This window comes from Phyllostomus hastatus, unplaced genomic scaffold (genome assembly GCF_019186645.2).
Source record: "Phyllostomus hastatus isolate PE091 unplaced genomic scaffold, TTU_PhHast_1.1 phas_scaffold_93, whole genome shotgun sequence".
Classification (NCBI taxonomy): Eukaryota; Metazoa; Chordata; class Mammalia; order Chiroptera; family Phyllostomidae; genus Phyllostomus; species Phyllostomus hastatus.
This window is the reverse complement of record NW_025334042.1, coordinates 30948588-30973608: the sequence shown is the minus strand read 5'-3', so window position 1 is coordinate 30973608 and position 25021 is coordinate 30948588. Positions and strand designations below refer to the sequence as shown.

At 37.4% G+C, this 25021-nt stretch overlaps 1 protein-coding gene across 1 annotated transcript in view; it reads right to left on the bottom strand.

Annotated features, from left to right (window-relative positions):
- Window positions 1-25021, bottom strand: part of SYT10 (synaptotagmin 10) — a 52672-nt gene that overhangs the window by 6543 nt on the left and 21108 nt on the right. Inside the window, exons 2-4 of the mRNA XM_045829723.1 lie at window positions 24040-24397; window positions 14197-14764; window positions 3240-3360 (exon numbers count right to left, since the gene is read on the bottom strand). Of these exons, the coding sequence (XP_045685679.1) occupies window positions 3240-3360; window positions 14197-14764; window positions 24040-24397 (1047 nt within the window). The remainder of the gene's footprint in view (window positions 1-3239; window positions 3361-14196; window positions 14765-24039; window positions 24398-25021) is intronic.

Genomic DNA, 25021 nt, shown 5'->3' with positions numbered 1-25021 from the left:
GTAATTAATACTCAACAACATGCAAAAAAGATCACTATGTGCCTTCAACAGGGCCACAGGGAAGGTTTCTGTTATGACATTGTATGATGTCAACTGGAAAGAGTAAAAATTAGCTGGCCTATATTTTCATGGGCCCAGGAATCAAATAATTTGTTAACATTTCTGCCCAGCTGACTCTCTACTTTCTTACCTCTGCCACCTTGAGTAGGAGAACTGTTAGAGTGCTATAGGAAATACAGTAATATGGTATTCTAAAATTTTCTGTAAAAGCCTTACTTTTTTATAAAAAGGAGGCATGGCTTTGGGAGGGAATGTTGTCACTGGGGTGAGCATGGTAGATGGTTTGAACAACCAGTTTCTAAGCTCTATTTTTATTTTTTGTTTCCTGGTCATACTCCAACTTTTTTCCTTATCAATATAGTAATAAATCTTATTTTCTTAGAACAGGCCAAAAATGATGGAAATATTAATTTAGTTGAGCAAATGAATGTTTTCTGAGCTCTAGAAAAATCCATCTGTGTATTTTATAAGCATCTTCTCCAAGGGGCAGATCCACATTTTATGGCTAGAAACAGGGTATTTAGAAGAAAAGGTGAAAGGGAATGTTAAATGGCTGTTTTCCATTTATTTTTGTTTTTCAATAATAGGAAGTGCATTCTAAAGAAGAAGCTCATTTTTGGGATCTACATTTGTGTAGGAGCCCCGAGGCCTAGGCCTCTCATTAACAACACGAACAAGCCTGCTTTATCCTTCCATGCCCCCATCATGTCTCTGACTACGTTCCGCTACTCATGACAAGGGTAATTTACCGGCTCCTTGGTTGATTCACAAGCCTTTTGTGAGAATTAATGAGGTGGTATTCTCAAAGCATGTACTCCTCCCATAAAAAGCTTCATGTAAATACAAAGTGATCTTGTACTTAATTACAACTTTGATGCTGTTGTTGTTTTTTTTTTTTTTGGTCTCAAAATTTGGTCTCTTTTGATACATTGTAGAAAGATTAGAAAAACAATAATTTGCAGAGTACATTGTTTGTCTTAAATTCTTCAACCTTTATTGACCCAAGAATTTTTGTTGCGTTATTTCAAGATAAATGTGAAATTTACTTTCTTTCTATCTTTATTTATCAACTATGTATTAGAAATTAAACAAATAAATAGGTAAATCCGGACATAGTTCAAGAATCAAGAGCCTAGAGAAAGATGTACAGTGAGGAGTCTCTCTCCCATCTATCTCCATACTTTCCCTTAGTTTTTGTGGATCATTCCAGTACTTATTTATGCAAATGTTAGCAACATGAATATGTATCCTGAAAATTTCCATTCTTATACAGAAGGGAGCATGATATCTATATTTATATTTGCACCTCATTTTAACAATAATTTAGTAAATACTGCACCTCTTTTTGAAACAGGGTGCAAAGTGGGGAGTCCCTGAAAATACCAAAGCATATTCCTCACAGCCCATGGTTGGGAGGTGGAGGAAGGGGATGATGCATGGTTAGGATACTTTTCATAACAATGGCAAGTTGATAGCTAGTTGATATAGCGAGGCTGGGGGTGGGGGAGGAAGAGAGGGAGTACTTATATAGTGCTTGCACAGAGGCCGAAGGCGAAGGCTCCTGTGTCATGGGGCACTCTTGCCCTTACTAAACATGGCAGCTAAAAGAAGGTAAAAGATATGATGGAACCGGTAAAAGTAGCATATTGTAGGAGGGGCCAAATATGAGGACATGTAGGAAGTTCTGGGTCAGCCTTTAAAATAAGGGCAGGCTGAAAGACAAGGGGCTGGTCTGCCATGAGAGCTGAGAGAGTAGGTAGCAGCCATGCAGTTTGAAAGGGTGTAGACGGGCCCCCCTGCCTACCACAAGGTCTGGTGTGTAAAAAGGTGCCCTGCAGTTTGGAGTAGGAGGTGCCAGCTGGTTTGGGATTAATAGCTGGAGTAAGAAAGAGGAGACCTGCTGGAAAGCCTGCCTGGAGAACATGGCGGCAGAGCAGATGGAGTTGGGAATTGTGGAGACCTGCCTCAGCAAGCACGGATTAGTGGGAGATACCTGGAATGCTGAACCTCGGACTTCTCCTTTTGTGGAAGACTGTACCTCTGACTGGTATATTCTGAACCTGGCCTGGTTGGCAAAGTGGAGCAGGACTATGTATTTTTGGGTGTTTTAAAGGGAGAGAGACTTAACAGCAGAAATCCACCATTGTTTGGAATTGGTATAACCTTGAAATAAACAACCCCTTTCTTTTTTCACCAAACTCTTACATTGGGAGTCATGCTTCCTGGCAGTGGGCAATTGAACCCCATAGCTGTTCCAGAACAGCATAGGCAGGGTTCTGTAACATTTCCACACTAACATTTAGAGTTCATCATGCTCTTTATAATGCAAATCTAGGGGGCATTTTTGTTTTTAAGAACCAGAAAGTTATAGATTACCCCCATGTCATCCTTTACTATATCTCCATTACTATTTATTTCTGTTTAATTACACAAACACTTATTGATCTCCCTACTCTACCCTCATTATTTTTCTTTCACAAACTATGCCAAAGTTCACATATTCAGTTATAAATAATCCTCCAGAACTGTAGATTTAAATAAAGGAATAAAATAGTGTGGTGTGGCTTTAATACTAATAAATCTAGCACAAAAATAATTTCCTTCAAGAATGTCTTTAAGAAGCTTCAAGAAGCATTTAATTACTTTATTATTTCTTTAAATCTCTATAGTTGCCCAAATTTTTAGTTAGAAAGCTGGTAAGAATGCAAATGCAAATGGTGATCTTGGAACCTGGTAATTTCTCTGCAGATCAGGTGAGAGAAATAAATTCAGTCTAAATATGTCTTCAAATGGTCCTCATTCTTAGACTAATGCAAGTTTCAAATGCATGACTTAAAGTCCAAGAATCTTCTTTTATAAGTAAGTGATTAACTGAAAGTAAGGAAGTGGATGGTAAATTATATACCTTTCAGAAAAAACTAAATCAGTAGAGAAAGAAATAAAAATAAAAACCCAAGTTCAAAGTCAATTTACTTGGTAACACCTTTTAAAAATTTTCTAATGATAATGTGAATAAAAGAGGTGACTTGCAGCCCTTTAGCGGGTTATCTCTTTTTCTACAATTTTAGTGCCCCTAAATGGACAAATGAATTCAATTCAATTGCTACATATAGTTTTGGGTACATGGAATATATTATTTGGGAATGTATACTTGGATCACTAGCCAATTGTGTGCATACCTGATGCGCCAGTAATATCCATAGCCTTCAGATTTCTGCACTTGATGACCGTCAATGTCATACGCCCAGCAGTTGGCAAATAACAAAGGGAAAACATGATTTCACCCAGGTCTACACTTTCCTAGAAAGACAATTGGTGAGGTTAGCCATTTCAAACACCGGAGACTGAAAACAAAATATAAGTGAAGATGTTCAATGAAAAATCACTTTAAGAGAATCTTTAAATGTCATTTTAAATTGTTTTATTGAGGATATAAATAACATTGTGAGAAAGCTGTTCCAAGCAGAGAAAGAAAAGAGATTATATCCTGGCAGCTTACCTGACATCTCTACTTGCAGTTCTAACAGGAATCTCAAACTTAATACAGTCAAAACCAGGCTGCTGATTCCACTGATCCCTGCCCCCCATCTTCTGAAACCAACTCCTCTGTCAATCTATCCAAATCAGCAAATGGTATTATAATACATCCAGAGGCTGGGACCAAAAGCCTAGCAGTCACTTTTATTATTATCTTTCTCTCATGCATGCCTACATCCAACCCATGTCTTAGCTACACTCTTTACAAAATTTATCCCAAAGTACTGAGCTTCTTTTCAACTGTATGACTACCATTCCAGCCACTATCACCTCTTACCAGGATTATTTCATTCGTCTCTAAAGTTGATCTTCCATTTCAAGAGTTAATAGTCATACAGCAGCCACAGTAGTTATTTATAAATGCAAATAAAATTATTTCACTCTCCTGCTTAAAACCATCTAAGGGCTCACAAATATGTGATAAAATTCAAATTATTTACTCTGATATGTAAGTGGGATAACTATAAACCCTGGTGTATCTGGGAAATTCCAGGTTTATATATATTTTCTGGTGTAGTTATTAGTAACATCCCCTTTAATTTTTAAATATGTCTTTGTTTAGACAATGGATTACAAGATTGTACATATAAGGCCCCATGTGATCTGGGCTATACCTATCCCTCTAACTCTATCCCTTGCCTCTTCTCTAAGCTCACTCTGATGCACATACAAAGGCCTTCTGTCTGTTATTCAAACAAATGAAGTTTGTTCTGGCATTTTCTTTGCTTCTTTTTTCATGTTAACATGGCTGACTCTCATCACACAGGACTCAGCTCAAATAGCATCTCTCCAGTGATGCCTTTCTCCTTCCTGTCCTGTACTCACCCTACTCACAGATCCTTCACATTTTCCCATAGCAGTTGCCATAATCAGAAATCATCTTTTAAATTCACTTTTTGTTTCCCTGGTTCCCATATATAAGGTCTGGGAGAGCAGGGTTCTTGTGACCTTGTTTTTGCCTCCTGCTGAAGTGGCTGGTGCATAGCTACCTAGCTCTTAGTGTATTTGTTTTGAAGGAATGAAAAGATTATTAATTAACCTGGATAAAAAATGACCCACTTTGCTTTGTTTACAAACTGTCTACAGTGCCCTGATGTAGATATTATTTGCTGTCATTGGTGCATAGATTGTGGACAAATGAAAATGCATGTGAACAATGCATACTTACGAAATAACAAATCAAAAAGTCTTGTATAGGGTTTAATTAAATCATTCCTGGTAAACAATGTGGTAGATTTAATTTGGGGGGAAATAGAGTTGCTATGCAGTCAGGCCAAAGAACTAGGTTCTTAAAAATTCTTCATGACAAGCAATTAACATTTATTGGACATTTTCACAGCTCAGGTTCTGATTTACATATTCCCATTTCTTTATTCATGGTCTAGAAGTAGTAAAGCCTAGTAATTAAGAGCATAAACTTTGAGTCAGTTAAACTTTGGTTTTGACTCCTGTTTTCTGCTTCATAGTTGTGAGATCCTAAAAAATTAATTAAGCTTTGAATCTCTGAAACTTCATTTTTAAACTGAGGAAAATACCCACACCACCGGAGTTTTAATCATTAAATAACAATCATATGATGAAAGAAACTATTCACTGCTATATTGCTATCACACGGAGCAGTGTGCTATACATATCAGGTGCTCAGTGAGTACTGCATAAAAAAATAATTAAGTGAAACAATTATTATTGAGAAAATTAGTAAAAATGAATATTTTATAAGAAAGGGATATCCAACTGGGTCTCCTCTGTGCTGTTCGATTGCTGCAGACCTAAAATAGTGAGCAAGACCCAACAGGAGAGGCCTGATGGAAAACAGGAAGACTACAGCCTCCTGCCAAGTTCAGCCTCTTGCTGAGTCTACTGGTAGGTGCCCAGGATGCCAAGATAGGCATGGCATGATTCTACCCTTGAAGATCTCAGTTGAAAAAGAAGAGTAGTCTGTAAAGGGCTAAGAAAAACTGGATCTGTCTTTTGACTCAGCAATCCACTTCTAGGAATATATCTTATGGAACCAAAAACACTAATTTGAAAGGACATAAGGACCCCTATGTTCATTGCAATATTATTTACCATCTCCAAGATATGGAAGCAGCCCAAATGTCCATCCATAGATGAGGGGATAAAACAACTATGGGATATTTACACAATGGAATACTACTTGGCTGTAAACAAAGAAGAAAATTTTACCTTTTGCGACAGCATGGATGGACCTCGAGAACATTATGCTAAGTGAAAAAATCCAGTCAGAGAAAGACAAATACGATATGATTTTACTCATATGTGGACTAACTGAACTAACTGAACTAACTAACTAAACTGAACTAACAAGCAAAATAGAGATAGGCTCATAGACCGAGAGTAGATGATAGCTAGTGGCGGTCAGGGAGAGGTTAGGGAGGGGATGGATTGAGCAAAAAGGAAAAAGGACTCAAGGACATGGTCAACAGTGTGGTGATTGTGGGGGGGAGGGGAGTATCAGAAGACTAAATGATAATGAAAAATACAATAAATATTATATATTTAAAAAAGAAAATGAGTCTGAATTCTATGTTTATCTGGTGGTTCTCTCCTTGTTTCACTCTCTGTCTCTTTTTTCCACATATTTCTTTAGCTTAGTCAGTGGGCTGAGTGTTCTTTCTGGCAGCCATCCCCGCTTCCCGCACAGGGGAGTTCTTCCAGGAACTATCAATTAGAGTAAGCATATTTTGTTATCAGGAGGTAAAAATTATGAATGCAGAGCAAGATACCAGGTTCCACTGCAAAATATGATGGGCATGCTGATGGAGGAGCTAGGAACAAAATAGGAGACGTGAACTCAGGGATGAGATGCTTGGAGTCAAACGGGAAACACACTGCATGCAAACTGGAAAAAAGTTCCCAAGTGGAGACATCTAAAGGGATTTGTAAATACAACATTTTCATGTGTCTGGCTGACATGGTTTTACTTTTACACATTAAATAATCACTGGGAGTACTTTCTGTACTTCTCTAGATATATTACATGTTTACTAGCTGGAACAAAGATGTTCTCATCATGTTTGGTCCTGTCTCTCAAAGATCCTTTCTATGGCTCCAGGTGCAACATAATTTTGACTATGTGTTATTAACAGGTACTGATAAATAGAAAAAGGTTATAGTGAGGAGATGACCAAAATACTACCCCAAATAAATGGAAAACAAAAAGCTGATTAAAGGTTGTTTTTGAGGAGCTCTATATAACAAGATAGTAGGCTTTTTTGCCTACTGCAGTAGTAAGAAATCTACTTAGATACTTACACTACATATAGTTAACGGTTTTTTAAAAATAGAATAAACTGGGTGATAAAAATTAATTTATAGTATGCATCCATAATAACTGCACAAAAGTTTCATTCTTCATTAGACTGAATTTTTATTTCAGGAAGTATAGATTTAAGAACTAAAACTGCTCATATACCAAAAAGGGCAGAATATTCTCTAAGGTAAATTGCAATATTCTTCAACTTTTAAAATCTGGAAGTGATCTAACAGATAGTCATGAAAGATGAACTTAATGAAGGAAAACAGTGTAGGCCTTAAAAAAGGTCCTACAGCAGATGGAACAGCAGAACTTGAGACTGCGGCTACATTGCCCTGAGCCGCGATGTGCGCTAATTCTCAGCACCCACCACCGAGACTGTCCTGTGTCCGTGGCCCCACTCCAGGGAGCGGGACAAGTTCTAACTGCTGCCTCTTTCTCTGCCTGCTCCAGACCACTGCACTTTAAAAGGCCACACTCAGTCTCAACACTTTGAACTCTCTGGTGCCCAGCAAAGAACTGGGAAATAAGCTGAATGCTCTCTGAACAGCCAGCATAAACATAAAGATATGCAGTAAAATCCCCTTATTTCATGAGACTAGATCATTACTCAACACCCATTTACTATTATTACTTTAGACAAAATTCTAAGAAGAACGCTTACTTAGTATATCAAATGACATGAGGTGAAAACCCCCGTGCTATGTGGAGGCGGGAAAACTGATGGCAGTAGCTCAGGTGAGGGCAGAAAGGAATGATAGCTGCAGACGCCATACATACAAAAGAAAAGCTAGTATTCTAAAAGGAGAGCAATCTAGATCATTTCGTATCAAGGGGAACACTAATGCCTTGGCAACTTAAAAATGATAGTTTGTTACAGACTTAAAAAGTAAATAATATCAAAATGATGACTCTGTGTCATCAAGCTAAGTGAAAATATCCTATAGGTTCTGTTTAAGAATGTAGAGACATGTACACTATTTTTTTAGAGTTATTTTTATGCAAAATCCTTAAAATATTTGAAGTGGTAATTTTGGCCTAAAATGAGAAAGGCTTTGATTTTGAGTTTCTGAAGATTTTATTTATGGGTGATCTCATTTACTGCAATTCTCTATAAATATGAAAGTCCCAAATTAACCTTTAAAACACTGGTATCTTTGGGCAAATAGTCATTTGAAAGCTGGCAATAAGGTCTAGGATTTGGTATTCCATGACATTTCTTTCAGGTAAGAAGACCTTCATTTCATTCTCATCCGCACTAGTGTATTTGGTTGAGCACTCGCAGTGAGAGTCCTCTGGCTGGGGCCGGACTGTACCTTTGATGTCTTCCTCCCGGCTCTGCAGACAGAGCTGGGTGTCCTTATCTGATGGTTGGCTATAGTCAATCTGGCCAACATAGTCACAGTTATACATTTTTATTAATGTATTGTCTCTCCAAAATAAAAGTAAAGGCCACTGAAAAGATACATTGATACACAAATAGTTGCACTGCACACCTTGTTTCAGGACTAACCAGATTAACAAGTAAGATCAAACTACAGCAACTGAGCGTAAGAGACCTAGAGGAGGATTCCCTGAAAGCTCCACACCCAAGGTTGTGACAACTAAGGGAAGACTTCCTGGAGGGAAAGAATGGTAACGCTGGGATTTGAGAAATTAAATGGATGGGATTTAGAGTGAAGAAGAGGAACAGTGTCATATGTGAGTGCTATGAGGGTAACAACAATACAATTTGAAAAACATTTCTTTATTTTGAGAAGGCCAGATTAGGATGGAAAAAGAGAGAGCCATTGAGTACACAAGTGTGGAGAGGTGCTGACTGAAGAAAGGTTTGAATTTAGTGATCTATTAGAAAGAATCATTAAGGCTTATTGAAAAAAACCTTTAAACAAACAATTGGTTGCCATGGTGACGGCAGCCCTCACATCCACTGAGCACCCTAAATACAGCCCGCCAACTGCATTTCCTGGTTGGTAAGAAAAACGGAAGGTTTTCCACGCTGTTAAACAATGTGTTACTAGATCAAACGAGCTTCTTCATCAAGTTACCTTCGTCCATCTGCTCACAAAATGAAGCTGCAGTGAAATGCAGGCCCAGAAGGGTTTACTGAATTCAAACTACCATAAAATTTTTATTTCTCTTTAATGCACTCCTCCCATTCACCTAAAAAAATCATGGAATTTAACCTTGAGCGATTACTTAACCTTACTTAATCTCAGTGTTTTGTTGTTTTGCTTTGTTTTTGGTGTAATGAGGGTGTTTAAAGAGATGAATTAATTTATTTTTTGCTCTAAAAGTTTGTAATTTTAAGTGCTGGTAAAATGAATGATAATTAGCATACATAGTTCAGACATGGTCAAGGATGTAAGGCCAGGTCCTTTTAGGCCTTGTTCGTGAGATCTGGTGGAGCCTTGTTGGAAAGTCCCCAAAAGATCAATTGATACTAATAATTCGATTTCAAGTTCCAGTGCAACTGTTCATAAAAATTGGCTATCACTTTGATTTCCTGACAATATGCTAGATGAGGAAAGAGGTAATCCTTAAGGCAGAGAGCATCAGGGTTGATCTGATTGGGGATCAGGAGGACCTCACGGGAGAATGAATGTGCATTCTCTGCAAAAAATCTCAAGGGGATTGTTTTTGACTCTCTGGTATGTGTTGGACACACAGGGCCTAAAATATAGAGAGTTCACACTCCTCCACATGACACATGCCTTCCTAAGAATCTGGTCTCTAAGTTTTTTTCTGCCTTCAGCTTACAAATTTCTTATGATGTTCCCGCAACTCCAAAATGCTGCACTCTAGCTATATCAAATGCCTTGTGAATCTCTAAACATTTGTCCTTTCATTAGCATGCCTGTGTTTATTGAGAGCATCCAAAATGCCAGGCAATGTTCTCATCATCAGGGTAACACCGATAACCCAGACAAAAATGTTTCTCCTTATGGAGTTTACATATGATTTTAGATAAATCATACAATCTCTCAGAACATCACATAATTAATTGAGGGACAGGCTAGAAGAAAAACTTAAGTGTGCATAATTTTACAGTACATGCTTTTTTGGATACAGTGTTGCAAGTGCTTTTTAGAGAAATTCTTGGGTTTTAATTATAGGAACAGAGATGAAAAGTACCCGATTTTCCCCCTGAAGATCTAGGAGGACTTCAGAGGTACATAATATTTAATCTGAACCTTAAAGAATGAGTAAAGGTGGAAGGAATTAAAAACTGAGGGAGATACACATAAAGAGGCTCTGAGGCTTGGAGTGTGCAACAGCAACTGGCTCTGGCGTTGCCAGAGCATAATTTAAATGGCAACATGCTGACCTTATTCTGATGACCCCTCCTCATCATGCTTATTCAGATCAACCCTGATTTTCTCTGCAGTCAGGATGAGATCCATTTTCATAGCTAATAACACTTTCCTGAAGAGGCTGCATTTAGATTTAAAAGACATAGTATAAAAATATAATTATGTCATGGGTCCAGTTTGGCAGCCTGACACATTGTAGCTACTCAAAAAACACTATTTTTTAAATTAAAAACAATTTTTCTGAGGTCAGTGACTGGCATAAGGTTGATGCTTAGTAAAGCGTTTATTGAGTGAATAAATGAATGAATAAATCATAAACGCCTGGTCATGGCTTCGGGGGTAGCAGGGACAACTGTTTGAAGGAGTGAAGACTACTCAGTAGGCAAGGAACAGGTGAGCAAATTGCAACACCATTAGTGGGTGTCCTGTGCTTTGTGAATGGAACCCCCAGACCTGTGCAAAGGCGTGTCCATGTACGGTGGCCCTGAGAGTACAATAAACTGCAAGTCATAAGAGTTTTCAGCCATTTAAAGGTATACTTAGGGTTTGGGGAGCTAAAGTTAGAGGATAATTGTTGAACTTTATTTCTCTGCAGACCCCTCTAGTCTAGTCTGACCTGAGATACTGTGCTATAATTCTATAGCACATTGGAACTGCACAGTCAAATGTATCCCTGAGGTGTATAAATCGCTTTCTTTTCTTTGCACACCTGGCCATCTCCTCCAACCACCAGCACGAGCAGCCCAGTGACTTTGGGAGGCACACAGGAAGAAGGAAGAAGACGTCTGAAGGAATACAATTAAGAAATGTAATAAATTGTAACCCTTCCTTAGTTTCTAGCCAGCTTCCCTCCTTTTCTTTCAAAGAACTACAATTTTCACACAACACTTCCACCCTGTCCTTTATCCTCCTACTGATTCTAATTAAATCAGATTTCATATTCAATGAAGGTGGGCACAGGAACAGGCAACGAAGGGTTCTATCACCAAGCCCAGTTACAGTCCGGGATTTTTATATCACATTTGCCATTATTGATTTGTTCCTGCCATCTCCACCTGAAGACAGAGAAAATGCTCACCAGGTCCCCTTCGGTAGGACTTGCTTGAATTTCTGCGAGAAGGCAGAAATGCACTTGTATTAAGCATGTAATATTAAGGATTGTGGTTCAGGTGAAATTTTGCTGCAGTCAGGGCAGAAAAGGGCAGAGAACATGGCAATGTTCAAGATGGGGTAATCACAAATCCCACTTAGCATTAAGTGATTAACAGTCACATCTCAGAGCCATTATTGCCAGGGATGCTGTTTAATAGCGCTGTGTGGCTGCTCAGTGGGAGAACCATTTTCAGCTCCAATGCAAGTGGGGAACATCTCTGCCTGACAAAACCATTTAGTTCTTATTCTATCCTACACAGCCACAGACTTAGCTACCCAGAGCCACGAAGTGCTCAGGTTGTAGAGATAGATCTGAGGCCTAAAACAGCCTTTCCTGGATTTAATAAATCAAGTCTCATAACTACCTGTGTAATAGTAGCCTGAAGTGAGGAAGGGATAGCCCCGTACCAGAGCAACCCAGGACATAAGAAGAGGATACAAATTTGATAGAACTCTTCCCTCTATCATACTGGATAAAAGATACCTTAGCTGCCCTGGCTGGCATGGCTCAGTGGATTGAGTGGTCACCTGCGAACCAAAGGGGTCACCAGTTCAAGGGGTCAACCAGTTCCTGTGCCCAGTCTAGGGCACATGCCTGGGTTGCAGGCCAGGTCACCGGTAGGGGGTATGTGAGAGGCAACCACACATATTGATGTTTCTCTCCCTTTCTTCCTCCCTCTCTTCCCCTCTCTAAAAATGAATAAATAAAATCTTTTAAAAATAGATAACTTAAGCTTCTTGGTGAGAGGAACTGGAGACTTATTCTCAAACCTTAATCACTATTTATATAGGGGCATAGAGACTGGTGTAAAAACCGTACACAGCTCTCCTTAGAGTGTTTGATGCTTTTAAATATCTTTACAAAACCCCTAATTAAAGGAATCCACTCAGATTGGAAGAACTTGGCTTTATATTCTCAGGTCTACCTTAAATTATTTCATATGGTTTCATACCTGCTCCCCAAAACATATTCTTCATATAGTAGCCAAGAGATCTTATTGATACTGAGACCATGGTTCACTTCCGATCAAAATCTATCAATAGTCTCAAGAGTTGCTTGAATTCTCTACCAATTCTAAAAATAATATGCTCATAATGAAGCAGGACAGTGAGAAGCTAGGAAAATTCCTTAGCAAGTGGAATAGGGAAACTGAGACACAGAGCTGAACACAATGGCTGAGCAATTTACAGCCGGACACAGAAGGCCACCTCCCTGGAAATAACATCTAGGCCTCAGTTGTGTTTCAGGTCCAGGTCCAGAACAGCAGCAAAACCAGGTGGGTGACAACAGGACCAGCTGCAGTGACTACTGACTCCCTTCCCTAGTGCTGACCAATGAGTAGAGACCACTACCCTGAAAGAGCCCACCTGGAAAACTTATGAATGTTCCGCTGAAACCCTCCCCTAAGACCTCCCTTTAGATTCCTGTCTGCAAGAGGGAGATTAAAGCCTCAAGACAAAGGACCAGTGGTGTGCTCCCCACTGGGGAGCAGCTTGCTCTGCTTCCTTCCCTCTCTTCTAACCCCTCACACACCCATCTCCTAACCTCTAAGAGACTGGGAGACTAGCAGTCGGGGGAGAAATGGGCAGCAGCAGCTTGTCCCAGGCTAATCCCCTGAAACTGTCCCCAGCGAGTTTCCAGTGAGCTAAGGCAGCCCTGCCTAGCCCCTCCTGTTGTTTCTACACTAAGCCCTCCCTTGTTTCACTGTCTCCAGCTTTAATAAAGTATCCTCATGGTAACCTGGTCTCATGTTATAACATCTTCCCTGCACGAAGTCAAGAGCCTGCACCCTGCCGGCTGGCCCCAGGGAGACTCACTTAGGGCCAGGCCCTCTGTCTGGTGACAATATGGTGTAGACATCAGATTTTGCACAGACCTACTTGGATCACACCCACAAACTTTTAAGTGAACACAAAGAGACTTTTGACCTGTTACAAGTCTCACACTTTACTTTGGGAACAGGACCTATGGGCATTATTTAAGATTTATTGATTTTATTTACACACAAGTTTCCCAAATTAGGTATTTTATTATACAACCTAAAAGCAACAAATTGGAGATGTTCAGAATGCAGGAAGCATGTACAATATAGCAGAGATCAAATAGTGTAAGAGAGGAGCAATGGACAGAAAGAAGGACCTTTGAAATTTATTGTGATAGTTAATAGTTGTAAAGATCAGAACTACAAAGAAAAGGTTAAATTATTCAGAAGATTCTAGTTTTTAAAAAGCAGGGACAGGTATGACATTTTAGAAACATTTTTATCTTAAATTTCTGAAGTAAGAAATTGAACACATAAATGTGAGTATGTTTTGAAACCTATAAAATTAACATAAAGACTTATTTTTCCAAATTGTTCTACATAAATGATGTATTATTCTTGACTGGAATCTTTAAGTAAAAAATTCTAACTTTTTAAAACTGTGATGAAATGTAAAATTCCAATTTAAGGAGCTTTGTGGGCTGTATTAGATCAAACCAAAGACTTTTCAAAGTAGCATCGAAGTACATTTTAGGTTTGATCTGAAGAACAAAATCATCTTAAATAGTATAAGATAATATTAACTAAGGGACTGAGTGCTGGGAATAGGTGGCAAATATTTTACAAGAGAAACACCTACTACTTTCAGTAACTTATAAGAGTTGTTTTTAATTTACCCAATCACTAATGTTACCTATATACTGTTAGGTACTTGAGTTATCACTATGTATGTAATCAAGTCCTACCTTTGCAGGTTCTTAGAACATAAATTTGGTAACTTTGTAAACTTGTTTCAATAAACTGAGTAATACTTTGTTTTGTATATGACTGCAGGTCAAATAAAAAGCAGTGTGTTGGTGTAACTATTACTTACTGTGGTAGCACAATGAATGTCTTTCCACACCACGGCTTCCCTGGAGAGATCAGAGACATCGAACAAATTCTCCAGAATCACTTCTCCAATCATGTCATGTCTAGAAAATCTGTCAAAGTCATATATACTGAAATGTAGTTTTCGGTTGCTTAGTTGATCATATGCTACAGGAAACTGAAACGTTTCATCAAACACGGGGTTCAAAGTCTTTCTGTGCACACGGGTCTGAAATTTCTTTTTCCTATCTGGAAGAAGGTACATCTTCACGTAAGGGTCAGAGGTTCCTGTGAAGTCTTTAGCAGGAAGGTCTAAGGCTTTGATCATTTTAACAACCAGAAGTTCATTTTCATAATCATACTGGAGGGTAAAGTTAAGTTTCCCACAGATTTTGACGTCTTCCTTCCTGTTGCCCTCTGAGTCAACCGATTTCTGTTTGTAGAGCTCTGGTTTGATCCTCCCAATGCTGGTGGTGGTTTCTCCTCTCTGTAAGACGGGTTCTGTGCCCATGCTGAAGTCAACGCTGGAAACCTGCATTTGCCTTGGCAGGTGTCTCCTGAAGGAATTGTGGCTGCACACACACACACACACACACACACACACACACACAAAATAATTTAGACAGACTATTGGAGACAATATTAAACAGTGGCGTATACACTGTCTCCCACCCCCAGGATAATGAAAACATGTCAGTAGAAGATAGACACACCCACGCACACTTTTGAAAAACCAAAAATGCAATATTCAAAGTAAAAGTCTCCTAAAGTTATAGAAACACTTGAAACAGACACAGATAAATATTTTTGAGCTTTTGAAATTTTGTAATTCTCATTCATAAGCACTAATTAAATACAGTCATAAAGAGACACAATTACCAACAAAGTTCAATATTTCACAAAATACTATGAATCATCAATCATTTGGGTGTATCTAGAGGTAAGAATTATGTAGAGAAATCATACAGGTGGCTGGTTTCCTTTCATCTGGATCTTTATGTCTCGTGTGTTTCATGTTTTAGTGACTACAGCATTAAAATAAAACACAAGTCCCCATTTTATTATAGTGTGTTAATTATTTCTAATACTTAAAATAACTAAATGACTATTTACTTTAAAAAAGAATATAGAGGTGTGACAGCCCAAATGATCACATTTTGCTTTTTTCAACATTGAGTGGGCTTCAGAAATTTTAGGGATTAAAAAACTGTAGCCTGAGAATTCGAGACCAGCACAATAAAGTTTTTAAAATTCCAATGGACTTTCCTATAGTTACTGTTACTATTCATCTAGTCACCATTTCCAGAACATTAACCATATATATCTACATTGACCACCTATACCTCTCCTCACTACTGTCTTGTAAATGTGACTCATATGAAGATCTGCTTCTCTGATACTTCTCCCATGATTTCTTTCTGGCATAAGCTATGCCAATTATGTATCTCCTCAAAACTTAGTCCCAGGTCTTTTGTTTTTTTCTTTCCTCATTTTGTCCATTACACTAATCATCAGTTCTCGGACTATAATTATTATTTTGAATCTGATGGTTCCCCAGGTATACCTCAGATACATAAATTTCCAGTTTCACGTCTCTATTATTTCCAAGGTAGATTTCTAAATGGATGTCCTAATTTTTCCCCAATCTCAAGCAAACTCATTATTTTCTCCCCATTGCTCTCAAACTAGTTATTTCTTCCACAGTCTCTAACAATAGTGCTAACATTTTTATCAGTCACTCATGTTAGGACACTTGCAGTATGCTTTGAATTGCTTTTCCTTTATCCATGGGATTTACTCAATTTCGAAATCCTGTTGATGTTTGCTTTGAAAGAAGCATCTTTTTTGGCTAGTTATGATAAATTGAAAGACAGCAAAGATGTTTAATTTGTATGTTATGAGACTTGTACAAAATTCTTATTAATTCCACAGTTTCTGTAGTTTTTTATTTGATAAGAAACATGTTTGAAAATACCAAGTAGAAAAGTGAAATCTGTAATTTATGCTCTATTATGCAATCAAAACAGATTAAGAATAATAAAAATTATGTCTATATAAAGAAACATAATAGGACTACTCCATCTCATATGCAGCAATTAGCTCCTAATTAAAACCATACTAAATTTAAGAGCCAATATTTCAGTTTCTGCATCTAAGTAAATATATATGTCTTTACTGACTTAGAGCTTGAAATGGTCTTTTTACAGATTGGTCTCATTTAAATGCATTAAATATGCTATTAAATATATTTTGACCTTGCATTTTCCCCAGATATATAGGATAAGAGGCTAAACTGGAGTCAGGGAATCGTCAGAGAGCATTTATGAAAGCAGGAAGAATTTGAAAAGGAATTCAGGTAGTATATATTGTTGTGGATTGTTAAAGTGGATCTAGTATAATTCAGTTTATATATTCAAAGTTTCTAAGAGATTTAGAATATTTTACTAAATAATCACATTTCTATCAAAATCACTGATACTTATGCAATATTTTTTTATTTTTGTGAGCAAAAATCCCCAAAAGTTAATTTCTCATTTTTATATGAGAAATCACTTCATACTGACTTATATTTTTCAATATAATGAAATTTTAATCTTCTATCCTTTCCCTAAAAGTCAGTAATTTCTTTCTTATGACTCTGAATATAATTATGCAGCTGGAAAGAGCCCCTTCTAACAGGCATCTGAGTTGTAATGTTTTTGTTCTAGTAAGCCAGTGCCCTAATTATAGGGTAAATAGTGCATATTGTAAGTCACAGTTTAGCTAGTCAGCTAAGAGAAGCTTTAATTATTACAATGTTAAACAATTACCATGACAACACATATCTCTTTCTTCTTTTTCTCTTTTGGAATGACAGTGATAAGTGACATTTTATCCAACCAAACCATGTACAGGCCATCTGATTATTTCTGATCCCATTCTTACCCTTCAAATCAGGAAAGCACCACCCAAGTGCTCTTCCAGTTGGTGAAGGAGAAAATTGCCTCGCCTTATCTAGAACATCAGAGAGTAGCTAGCCATAGTCAATATTACTTGATGCACGCCTCTCTCTGATCAACACCCCATCCTTCTAGCTCAGACCTTTTTCTATGCCATCTTAGACAGCTTTCCCAACTCAACAGAACCTCCAATCCACAGATTTTATTACCATTTCATAATCGCTAATTTCTTAACATATTTTTCCTTCTTTTCCCAGTTTCAACCGCCTGATTAATCATTAAAGATACTCTTATGCACACATCCCCAATTCCCTTGTTGCTGTCTACTTTCTTAGTTCTAGAGCATAACCACAGCTCTGCTTGAATTCAGTTCTTCATCATCGCTACGCCTGCACATGTACAAGTGAATATGACCAGAGCAAAACACGAAACAACTCTCACTGTTTCACTCTAACTTCAAGACCACATTCCTTGTGTAGGCACTAATGCTGCACAACAATCCATTCTCTTGCTCAAATTTAAATTTGCAAGAGGACGATTTCATATCTTCTCACCTTTCATCACACCTTTATCAACTACTTCCTCATTCCCAGCCTCAATTAAAGACCATGCTTCCCTTTCCTGAGAACACTGAAGCAAGGAGCAGGAACTTCCACAGACTCCTGATACCTCACCATCCCTCCTATGAGAATCTGTACCCGTCCACTTTGCCTTCTGGTTGATATTAAATTAACTACCCATGTTTCTATGTGAATCCAATTCCTCCACTTGTAGTCTAATTCCCATTTTTTCTCATGTAGCTTTCAAGAATGCTCCTTTCTGATTCCTGCATTATTAATTCGTCCTCTTGACTGGATCACTACCATCAGCACAACAGCATACTCTTATTGCTCCTGACTTAAAGGAACCTTCTATTCACCCCACTTTCTCTCTGCATACTGCACTGCTTTTAAAGAGGAGATAATGTTTATCAGTGCCAGGAAACAAATACTCTCCAAATCTGAATCTGTTTTGTAAGGTTTTTGTCCCTAACCTTGGTTCAAGCAGCCATCCTACTTCAGAAAAGAAGTTAGTGCATACACCAAATGCATATGTTTCCTAAAGGGGGTTATTCAATCACTTCAAGCACTAGCACAGCATGATTCATGAAGGTTTATTTCAAGGAGATAGATCTCAGTTTCCCACATTGTCCTGGACAAGTACTGCTTCTTGATATCCTGGGTAACTAGATACCTTTTCAACTCTCTCTTGGTGTAGCATCTTGCTTTCCATTCCTTACAGTGTCTTGGATTGGATAACTGCAATCCAGTTATTTTTAGTACTTTTTGAGAGAAATTTCCATCTAGTTTTACATACTTTTATATAATTCTTCACTTCTCTTTTAAAAGTATACGTTGATTGTTCTTTCTGACACTGTGTGATGATTTTAAGAACTACTTTTCTAAACAGCCAAAGTTAATTAATTATAAATCTATCAGCACACATGTCAATACTTATTTTCCATGTGCATTTACCTGCTTTTGTTAACTGGATATGCCATTAGGTTTCCTAATTATTTTCAATAGGCACTTAGAATCCTAACAGTGACTAACCTATATAATTCCTCATCCTCAACAAATTACTTTCCCACTTATTATTCACCACACCTTTATACAACTAATGAATGCCCAGAAAATTGGTCCTCATACCCATGCCTGGGAGTATACCATCAACCTCTTTCTGATATGAGCACAGTGTATATCAACACCTGATGCTGCTTTTTAAAAAGCAAAGTGAAGTGGAGAGATGTCCATCAATCACAAGCATTCACTTGATGCTTATTATGTACCTGTGCAGTGATGGAAATTAGGTTGCACAGCCTTGGTCTCTAAGGATTTAGCATCTATTCGGCAAACAGCTAGGGCTCAATGTTAAGATAATACACAATTAATTGCTGCATTGTATCTTTGGCTTTAAATAATAAAAGATAATAGCTTATAATGGGTAGAAACAGCAGCCTCTCAGATACATTTTCTTTAAAGTTCTTGCAGTAAATAAAAAAAGAGGTCATCATTCTAGAACAAGGAATCAGCATGTGCAAAAAGCACAGAGGTGGAGAGTTGAGGTCTATAGGAGGGTGATAAAAAGACCAAGGTACCGTTTTCACTGGCAACCATGAAAGATTCATTGGAATGGATAAGATGAAGTCATAGCATTCATTTGCTGTTGATTTTTTTTATTCAACAAATACAGGGTGGGGCAAAAGTAGGCTTACAGTTGTGAGTGGGCACAACAGTTTACCCTTGTGTTATTACTTATTGCATTATTTTTCATATGAATAATTGTAAACCTACTTTTGCCCCACCTTGTGTGCCCTGAGTTCCTATAGTGCTTTCCTTAGGTGTCAAGAGCAATATAGAAAAGAATTCGGCAAACTTTCTGCCCAGGAAAGCAGTGTGCAGCTATCTATCTGTGCAGAGGTTTTGCAGCCTTCAAAATGTTATTATGGTAGCTTGGTATTATCAGGTTGGACCAGTTTGAATGTCAGGCTTTTAAGAAGTTTGGTCTACATTTGAATAGACTGACCTGTCACAGTTGTTTTTTTATAAAGGATCTTGGATTCTTCCTCTACAACTTTTCTTAGGTTTCTGTCTTTTTTGTTGTTACTTGCTAATTCCTGATTTTTATTATGCTTTAAACACTATATTAGTTATAAAATAGATGTCTTCTTCTACAGTCTGTCTTATGAACTTTTGCCACATTAATTTTCCCAAAACATACCTCTTTATTGAAGGCAGTCTTGTGCTGCAAATATTTTTGACAGAACAGACTTTGAACATCTTAGCTATGATTTCAAGGCCTCCTCAAATTTCAATTACAGCTGACTTTTCTATTATTCCTCCACAGAACTCCATGTTCTGATTAAGGAAATTTACCTACTGTTTTCTTAGGGAGATTTCTTCTTGTATGTATTTTCACATAAAATGTTTCTATTTGGGATATGCAATCCCTCCCAATTGCCAGCTATGTAAATTCCTAGTTTCCTTTAGCCTCTGCTTACTGGCTGGCCCTCCTCTGTGCCTCAGCTGGCAATGATATTCCTATTCTCTGAATTCTGCATTCTCCACTATACAGATTGCACTTACTGCCTTATATTGAACTTGGTACAAGTATCTTATCTCTGCATTATGTTGCCAACTTTTTTCCCAGCTCCCTTGAATGTACAGAGTGGAAAGAGTGTGAAGAATACACTATTCCCAGGAGAGTAAATATATACTGACTAAGTCTATTGGAGGACTGAACAATCAATCAAGAAGAATGTGTGATGAAGAAATACACAAATGTCTCCTGGGTCGTTTGGATGCCTGGCAGGTTAATGAGGCCAAACGTCCATTTGAAAAGGGAGATGAGAACTTGAAAAACGAAGTTTCTAGCAATGTTGTTAACTTCTGAACAGATCGAGGTGTTAAATATGGAGAGAAAAGTTGAAAGAGTATGACCTTTGTCATCTATTGCCTGAGGCAAATAAAGTAGAGTGTCAACAGCCAACTAGAGCTGGAGTAGCTTGATAAGGTGAGAAAACCAAGCACTGAAGTTAAGTTCACTGTGTATGTGTGTGTGTGTGGTTTGATCTCACTACATCTCAGGGAGAAGTTATCACTTGAGCAGAATAATCTGATTTATAAAAATGCACCATTGATCTATGTGTCTAAGTGGACTGCATAATGAACTCAGCAATTTCCTATTCCTCTCCATATAAGGTAATTTCTAGAATGATAAGGTAATTAATGTAGATGAGAATTTTTGAGAACTAGACATAATCAAGTTCTCTGTAAGGAATGCATCCCAAGGCCAGCCAGATTATAATCATGACTCTAGTCATTCATGATAACCACATATAATTCCCTACTTCTGAGTAGAATGAGCAGCATGATACCCCCATCCTCCAACCTGCAAACTACCTGTCCTTAGCAGACCTGTAACCACCATTTTTGTGGAAAAAAAAAACCCTACATCTGCTTGGCTTTATTGCTTAAAATGTATTTCATCCATCTGGATAAATCTGAATTCTAACTCTTCAACAGCTGCATGACTTTGGGCAACATTTTAAATCTTTCTGTGCTTCAGTTAACTCACAAGCCATGGGGATAATTAACAATGCTCACTTCATGCACACTGATGGAGGATTTGCAGGAAGGATGCCTGGCAAAGTGACTAAATTTCAAGCAGTAAGAAATAACATTATTTTTTTCTTTACCAGCCACTCACATAAACAAGAAAATTCAGGTAGGGGCATATGAGAGGCAACCACATGTTGATCTTTTTCTCTCCTCTTTCTCTCTCCTTTCCCCTCTATAAAAAAATAAATCTAACAAAAAAAACCCCAAGAAAATTCAAAGAGACAGAAGAAATGATATTAAAGTTCTAACAAAATTATGAATTTGTATTTTACTTTTTTCTTAGAAAATATGACATATGTACAATCCAATTGTTATGTTTTTTAAGATTGAGAGCAAGAGTCTTTTTCTGATTTATTCAACTTCACGTAATTACTATGAAATCCAGGGCTACAATGATGTGTTTTCATCCCTATCGTACAGTTTCTACAAACCAGTTCTGTATCCAAGACCAAGTCTTCACACATGTGTTCTTAGTACATACTCTTTCATTCTCCCCTAACTAGGAATAATCAGGTCAACCGTCTCTTTACATTCAGCAGGTAATATTTTAGCAATAGTATTTTGTTTTTCTGAGGTTTCCAAAAAACATCTGGGCAGAGAAAGTCAGGCAATTTTCACAGCTTACCTTGACTTGGCTTCATGAATTGAATCCTTATGTGGAGTGCACTTACAACTAAAAAAGTTGAATAACTCTGAACACTAATAAAGTGACATATATTCATAGCTGTCATTAATATTTTTAAAGTGTTTTATAGTTTAATTGACTGTTTAACCCTGAAATTCCTAGTGTCTTAGTATTTTATTACACAGAATAGTTGGCCAAAATGTGCGGCAATGATAGTAGTGATAATCAAGTACCAACGTGAGATAATTTTAAAGCAGTTTTTCCTGTATATATTAAAAGAGTGTCACACAGGATAATTATTTTACAATTAAATACCCATAATAAATGAATTTAATGAACATATATTGGGGTCATATTACATAAAAATAATAAAAATTTTAAAGTAAATCTAAGGGCTACTTCTCAGGAAAACTTGTCAAAACAATAACTAAATATGAGGCATACCTTGGTTATAGAATTTAAACAGAAAGTATAACATGAAAAAGATACCCCAATATGACCTCCTTATCCCAAAGTTTCTTATCCCACAAATATAAGTATTACTTATACTTTTGTAATTTACTTCAAGAAGAGAATTTATAACAGACACAATCATTTTTAACTTCATGAAAGATATATTGAATACCATATTTTTCCATGTATAATGCTCACTTTTTTGCCCACATTTTTGAGGGAAAAATAAGGGTGCACATTATACATGGGTAGTAACTAATTTCACATCTATATAAATGTTTTTAATTCTTTTATTTATGCTTATACATTAAACGTGTAACTCTAGGAAGCAATAATGATATTTGTGTGTGGAATAATACCTTGGAATATGATAATCAGTTTTGTTTCTAAATATAAATAAATTAAAAATTGAATTAAAAATGTAAATACTCTGGTTTCTCTCCAGATTGTATAAATCTTTTGCTTTTTAGAAAATTTAAATGGAAGCTATTTTTTCCTAATGTTTGGGTCAAAAACATGGGTGCGTACTATACATGGGAGCACATAATACACAGCAAAATATGGTATATTCTTTCAATTCTAGTAGCAAACATGCCCCATTTTTCAATGTGATAGATTTCTAAATACAAAAAAATATGCCACATCAGAAAGCCTGGATGCACCTTAGAGAGGTAGGAATGTAAGATCAGGAGGGGTAGTTAGCAACTTATGTCCCAATAATATTGATTACTGGCTCTAGGTTAAAATTAGTTGCTACTTCTAGAAAATAAAGAAAAACTGCTCCTGTCGTGCTGTTGTTAATTTTAAAGACTATATTAAGTAGAAGAAAATGACTCCTCACAAGGCTCTCTTTTTTCCTTTACAGTTAACACAATCTGAAATACACTATAGCAAATTATTTTCATTCAAGGAAATTTTTGCTGATTTTTCTAGGCTGAGTTAAAATGCACCTCCTGTCCTGGCTGGTGTGGCTCAGTGGCTCGTGTGCCGGCCTGTGAACCAAGGGGCTGTTGATTCTGTTCCCAGTCAGGGCACAGGCCTGGGTTGTGGGCCATGTTGCCAGTAGGGGGTATGAGAGGCAACCACATAATGATGTTTCCCTCCCTTTCTTTCTCCCTCCCTTCCCCTCTCTAAAAATAAATAAATAAAATCTTAAAAACAGAATAAAATGTATCTCCTTATGGAACTCTCTTTCTTCCTTCCTCCTGGGTATTCCTTGGTATGTTCTTGATATTTGACAAAGCTCTTGTGGAACTTGCTATACTCTGCCTAATACATGAGTTTGGTCTGTGTGAGTTCTGAAATTCCCCAGCTGTTCCAGGTTTGTGGTGTCGGTACTGAACAACTGTAACCACTAATCCCTGTGACTGGGCTTGGATTGTGAACTTCTAGATGATTTCATGATATATCTCTTTTCTCGATATTTATTGGTTGAATTAAACTAAATGGAAAGATTGTCAGCAGCATTTATCAACTAATGATATTTCAGGGGAAAGAGTCAATACATAATCTGTCCTACTCATTCCCTCTTTACTCAGTTATGTTTCCTATGTATTGCTCATTTCTCCTGTTTACCATTATTCCTTTCCCACCACAGTTTTTCTCTCTCATGAAATTACACAACACACACACAACACACGCTCAGTTTTATGTGCTGCATCTTTCCTTACCGGGAAGAAGATGTAGGCTCAGTCGTTTGTCTTTGCACACGTGCATGTTTAATTAAATGTTCTTTTAAAGCAGTCTGGACTTCTGCTGGGATATCGGGGGAAGTGTGACTGATTTTTATTGCAGGTTCAATAGCTTTTAGTGCTGGCTTTCCATTTTCTTTGACCTCCTTTTTCTCTTCAGTCTCGAACACTTCAGTAGGAGCACTGATGGTGCTCTGGGGGAGAGTACTGATGTTGGAAGTCATGGGTTTGCTCTTCCAGCAAGGCCAGCACAGCTTCCAGAAGACAAAAAGGGAGACAACCAGCAGAGCCAGGCCACAAAAGCTGACAACAACTGCTAACAAGCTGACCGAAACATCTGTCGAATTAAAACATAAAGCAACATTAGTTCATTGATATGTACATAAAAGAGCAGAAGTGGTGAGGTAATTTTACATTTATAATTATTAATAGACTACTCATTTAGAATTTCAAAAATTCAATATTGTTACCTGTGTAGGGGGAAAAATCAGTAATTATGTCAGAAAATTCTCCAAGGAGATATTTGAAAAATCTCATCCCAGGAGAAGTTTCCAGTTGTATACCAAAAAAGCATAATATATGCATATCATGCCTATTATTTCCAAGGACACGAGAAGGGGTCCAAGAGCTTGCAAAATGAAGGTCCTCAACCAGCAAGCTGCTGTGAAGTCATGAAGCGTAAGAAACTCAGGAACTGCATATGCAGAAGAGCTTCTGTTTGCTTCATCTTTCACCTTCGCACTTTCTGAGCAGGGAATGATGTTACATATTTGCATAAACTACTTTATATAGTGTAAATGAGAGAATGTGTACACTATTTGTTGTAGTTTCAAACTCTCTAGTTTGATAATTTTGCATGCTCTTAATTTGTCTTAAGTTCAAAATTAGTTAATGACTTGTTATCTAAGTTACAAAATTAAAATACACTCATATAAAGAGACCCAAAGGAATATAGCAAAAA